The following is a 5288-nucleotide window of genomic DNA, read 5'->3' as shown; positions in this document are numbered from 1 at the left end:
ACATCAGTAATTTTTTTAAGAAACTTTATAAATCAAATTCTTTTAAATATCAAACATATAAATTCACTAAAAAAATAAAAATCTCAATTATTTGGACATTGATTATATTGTTGTTGTACTCCCCAAAAATGTGTTTTAATATAATAAAATTGTTTTATTAAAAAAATAGCGATTTTGATTATAATCTGTTGACATCATACAGAATTTTATTAAATAAGATAATATAAAAAGCACATATATTATACCACATTCAAATAAGCAGTATGTTTTTATTGGCCAATTCACATAATTTTTTTTTTTATGCAAATTAATACGTGCTAGCATGTGTGCAACCAGTAGCGCGGCAACCCTTAATACAGTCGTGTCTTGCGCAATAGCACGTGTTTTTACGTCTGTTATTCTTGTTCTGTCAGCTGGGAACGGTGGTTAAGAAATCCGGCGAGAGGTTAACGTAAAGTGAGAATATACTTAATATAATTGTATGAAATAAATAATCGTGTATATATACATATATATAGAGCGTGGATACTGTTAAAATTTGTAACAAAATGGATCCAGCTTTACTCAAAGAACGAGAGCTCTTCAAAAAGCGTGCTCTAACCACACCAGTGTGAGTATTCAAGTTGTTCTCTGTGTCTCTATTATGTTATTGTTTTATCAATATACACATCATATACATTAGAATTAAATTGTATAATTCAACCATAATTCACATGTAGAAATTTAATGCAGTTTATTTCTTTTTGCATACGATTGTAAAATATAGATATGTAATGTATCTCGCAATATTATACTTTAACCTCACGTATCAAAATATTTATATTATTTACTCAAGAATCTAGATATGTATCTAGATAGACAGATATATAGACATATATCTTATAATGTGTGATTGCAGAATTGAAAAGAAGAAACAGGAGAAGGAAACTACAAAAGATGAAGCGCCAAAGAAAAATGAACTGCCAAAGAAGAAACCTAAAGTATCGTCCATGTCTATGGGTCCTAAGTTGGATATGGTTAATTATAAAACCATGACTGGTAGTACGCAATACAAGTTTGGCGTATTAGCAAAGATAGTGAAGCACATGAAAGCAAGGCATCAGGAAGGAGATGATCATCCATTAACGTTGGAAGAGATTTTAGATGAAACAAATCAATTAGATGTTGGATCTAAAGTAAATGATGATTTGCATTATACGATACAGCACAACACGACGAAACATTCTTTTATAAGTATAAACATATTTGTTTCATATGTTATTAAAAGTTTATGTGAATTAATGTATTTATATAATTATATAACAGAAAGATATTTTTTGTTGTGTCACATCATGTTGTGTTGTACAATCGTGAAACATATAATCAATCTTAAGCATTGATTGTTTTCTGTATATTTATATTCCTGTTATTTTTTTATTTTAAAAACAAGTTGTTTTTCCTTATGTATTTTTAGGTTAAACAATGGCTGCAAACCGAAGCTTTATTAAAAAATCCTAAGATTGAAGTTACATCGGATAGTAGATTTGCCTTTAAACCTATGTATAAAATAAAAGATAAGAAATCCTTATTGAGGCTTTTGAAACAACATGATTTAAAAGGCCTTGGAGGTATATTATTGGAAGATATACAAGAGAGTTTACCGCACTGTGATAAACATTTAAAGGTAAGTTAAAATATATATAGAAATTTATTTCATAGCCATTTGCCTGACAAATGTTAATTATATATATATTTCAGAGTTTACAAAATGAAATTTTATATATTACACGACCGCTTGATAAGAAAAAGATTGTCTTTTATAATGACAAGACGGCACAGTTCCCTATAGATGATGAATTCCAAAAATTATGGAGAGCTGTTGCAGTAGATGCCATGGATGATCAGAAAATAGACGAATATCTTGAAAAACAAGGAATTAGATCAATGCAAGATCATGGTCTCAAAAAGGCAGCACCAATCAAACGAAAAAAACCTGTTAATAGAAGGAAACAATTTAAGAAACCAAGAGATAATGAACATTTAGTAGATGTTTTGGAAACGTATGATGATTAAATAAGGATATCATAAGTATTCTATTTTTTGAAAGGGCATGAAATATAAAAATTAAAAATTATCTTGAGATAATTAGTATTAGTCTCGAATAAAATTATTATATTATTTAATTTACCTATAAAAAGTATTATAATTCCTTTTTTTTAAACTTAAGTCTCATTTCTCAATGGGCATATGGATTAATCTTTATTGCTGATATAAATGCCATACTGAATATTTACTTGCATCGCAATACATATGTAAGATATATTTTTAGCATCTAACAAAATATTCACATTATGCCTGAAAGTAGACATGTAGAAATTTTGTCAATTATATTATATAGCAATTTTTTTATACATTCAATCTCTTTTCTCTGTTCTCTTCTAATCTGCCTCTCTTGATCTATAATTAAATAAAATCGCGTAACTTTAAACAGCGTGACTAAAGTAGATGTTGATTACCTGTCAATGCCATATTAAATTGTACATTATTACATTATGACACAATAAATTTTTCAAAGGTTTGTTTAGATGCATAGTTGCAGATTGATAGAAAATTTTTGGAAGAAAATTATATAAATAATTCCCCTGAAAGAGAGAGATTATGCAATTTTACAGTTGCAATTTATTTTAGACATATAATAAATAAGTAAAACATTTTTATTGTCACATGATATCTCTTATTATAAGTACAAAATAAATATAGAATATTATAAGAATCTCAACATTTATATAATAAATTTATATACTATTTATATTGGTCACACACAATCAGCCTTTCTTTAGATGCAATACTTGTTTCATTTGCTAATGCGATAAAAAAATTACAAAATATATTACTATTTTGTATAATATAAGAATTATAAAAATTAGAAACTGTTGACTGTTTTGTGTATTATGCTTTTTTTAAACTTTTTCTAAACTTTTTTTAACTTCTAGATTTCTTCAGCACATTTCAGTAATTTTAATTTTAGTTGAGCTTTAGATATTTTTTCTATTGTAAAAATATTATTTATAAAGATTTGTACATTCTAAACGTTACTCAATACACATATAAATCTTATTACTGTACAAATTCGAAACTATGATATTTTCTTTGGCATTTGTAGTTTTATCTTTTTTATTCATTATATAACAAAATTATAATTTTGAATTGTCCTGTTTTTCATACTTTTCAATTTTTTAAAAACACAGTTGTATTGATCTTTCGTCATAGGACATTCATTTCCTTATATTTGCAATATGCAAATATTTGGAACAACGATCTTATTCTTTCGGTAGAGCAGAGTCACTTTTTCCTCGCGAATAAGCACGCGTTGCTTTACTACCAAGCATTCTGTCCAGCAAAGATTGTTTATTTCTTCTTCTAGCTGCGAGAACTTCTCTGCATAATTCGTGAAAAGATTCCGCGACTTGAGCAACCTACACAAATTGTGACTGCTTGAAGAAAATTGTAGCTTACACTCCAAATATTAAGTAGAATCTCAGTTACCTGCTCAGCAGCAGTTATTTCACTAAACCAACATTCAAAATCCTTCGCTAATATTTCTCCTTCTTCACCACTGACTTGTCGTAAATGAACCATGTCAGCCTTATTTCCAACAAGAGCAAGAGGCATTGCAGCTTCAGGATCAGCCACCGCTAGAGCTTCTTTTGCCTTTCTAACAAAATTAAAAGAGTTTCTATCTGTTATCGAATAAACCAGCAGCAAACCGTCGGCCCATTGCAAAGTTTCCATTGATGGCAATTCATCCTCACTCTGAAATATTATTTTAGATATGTAGGAAACTTATTTATATATTAATATACGTATAAGAGATTTTCTTATAAAGAGAAATTACCTTTGGGCATGTATCTAAAATCTCAAAAAGAATAGGTTCGCCATCGACTAGTACCTCATGCTTGTATCTAGTTTCTAAAAAATAAGATAACAAATTTGCACTTAAGTATATTGATAATAGCTACATATTATTTAATTTTGTCTAACAATAAAGTTACGCGATTTTATAATAACTTATAACACACATATCATAACAAAATATTTCTCAATATATAAATTCCTTTTTCTAGTTCTTTTTAAAAAATTAAATTGTAGGTACTTGCATTAAATCAAATTGAAAATGTATCAATAGAAACAAATTAATATTTTAATGAATATTTTTATTATTATGCCTCTTTTTTATTTATTTATTTCTTTATTAAGTTATCTGTGTCAAGTAATTTGTCGTGTATTTTTTTTTCTTCCTTTCATTTATATTTATACAATAATATGATTCGAAAAGTATTTCTTTTAAACACGGTAATAACTGCTAGTACAACTGTTTCTTACGGTTAAAAAATAACAAAAAATAAATTTTTTGCATTTATTAGGATATAAACTCTCTTAATAATCTTATTATTTTTTCAAGATTGTAACGAGAGAGAAATATCTGTGATTTGTAAATTTAAATAAATGAATAAAAAGAATCCGACATAACTATCTGTGTAACTTTCCACTGCGCAACTATTTAAGGGCTAACGGACCCAATTTGTATATCATTAAGCAGTCTCTCAGATTGAATTTAGTTTGAGATGCTAACACGGTACGTACTTCTCTTTTACCTAAGACCGCGTCTGTATTTGTACAAAACGATAAGTTTTGTTCAAGTGTTGTATCAACCTTGCATTAGTACTCGTCCTGTCTAGTGTCAAATTCGTCGTCGATAAATTTAGAACAGACACGGACTAAGGTATGCAGAAGGAGAATATACGCGGCCTTTTAGTAGCGGATTACAGCTGCTGGCAATTTTTCAGAACTGGCGCGATATGCTATCGTATATACATATTTTAGCATACACATACATAAGTTCTATAAGTCATACAAATTGATAAATCGAAAGTATCGGTTATGTTCTTTCTCACCTGATTGATGATCGTATTCCCCGATGTATCTTCTCGTCAAAAATCTTACTGTCAGTGCTGAAATATAATGAAAATATATGTTATATGTGTATGTAACTAATTCAAGCGTTGACATAATTATGTTGTACGTGATATAATTGAGTTGGCAAACTATAATGACAACCCGCAGGATACTCTCGCGCCTCGAACTCGTATATATCACAGTGATCTATATTTTATCCATTTGTTACAGCTGTATCTACTTATGCAAGAGAAAATTAACGTAAAAATATCATTTTTAGGCAATAATTTTGCATAACAAATTGTATTTAATATTTAACTACATTTTATTTAAAAAATATAATATAAAAATCA

General features: G+C 28.2%; 2 protein-coding genes across 2 annotated transcripts; one reads left to right on the top strand and one right to left on the bottom strand.

The window, feature by feature from the left end:
• The first annotated feature begins 383 nt into the window (after window positions 1-383).
• Window positions 384-2556, top strand: LOC115232808 (general transcription factor IIE subunit 2-like). The gene is made up of 4 exons (XM_029802912.1): window positions 384-610; window positions 899-1175; window positions 1454-1663; window positions 1738-2556. The coding sequence occupies exons 1-4, from the start codon at window positions 549-551 to the stop codon at window positions 2050-2052; spliced, it is 864 nt and encodes a 287-aa protein (XP_029658772.1). The 5' UTR covers window positions 384-548; the 3' UTR covers window positions 2053-2556.
• A 120-nt stretch (window positions 2557-2676) lies between these two features.
• On the bottom strand, window positions 2677-5227 carry LOC115232809 (ras-related and estrogen-regulated growth inhibitor-like). The gene is made up of 4 exons (XM_029802913.1): window positions 4935-5227; window positions 3875-3948; window positions 3526-3792; window positions 2677-3455 (listed from the first exon to the last, which is right to left on the bottom strand). Exons 1-4 carry the CDS (start codon window positions 5047-5049, stop codon window positions 3300-3302), a joined length of 612 nt encoding a protein of 203 aa, XP_029658773.1. The 5' UTR covers window positions 5050-5227; the 3' UTR covers window positions 2677-3299.
• Between the last annotated feature and the right edge of the window lie 61 nt (window positions 5228-5288).

The sequence above is a fragment of the Formica exsecta genome, unplaced genomic scaffold (assembly GCF_003651465.1).
Source record: "Formica exsecta isolate Colony F162 unplaced genomic scaffold, ASM365146v1 scaffold15, whole genome shotgun sequence".
NCBI classification, from domain to species: Eukaryota; Metazoa; Arthropoda; class Insecta; order Hymenoptera; family Formicidae; genus Formica; species Formica exsecta.
The sequence above is the reverse complement of the archived record's forward strand: the minus strand, read 5'-3'. Positions and strand labels throughout refer to the sequence as shown.

Bases quoted from the DNA above. Each gene is read 5' to 3' on its own strand.
- LOC115232808 (XM_029802912.1), top strand. From the start codon at position 549: ATGGATCCAGCTTTACTCAAAGAACGAGAGCTCTTCAAAAAGCGTGCT. The intron at 1,176-1,453 runs GTAAATGATGAT...ATGTATTTTTAG, and splicing joins AATTAGATGTTGGATCTAAA to GTTAAACAATGGCTGCAAAC. The intron at 1,664-1,737 runs GTAAGTTAAAAT...TATATATTTCAG, and splicing joins ACTGTGATAAACATTTAAAG to AGTTTACAAAATGAAATTTT.
- LOC115232809 (XM_029802913.1), bottom strand. From the start codon at position 5,049: ATGTCAACGCTTGAATTAGTTACATACACATATAACATATATTTTCAT. The intron at 3,949-4,934 runs GTGAGAAAGAAC...CTTATTTTTTAG, and splicing joins GGAATACGATCATCAATCAG to AAACTAGATACAAGCATGAG. The intron at 3,793-3,874 runs GTAATTTCTCTT...ATAATATTTCAG, and splicing joins TTTTAGATACATGCCCAAAG to AGTGAGGATGAATTGCCATC.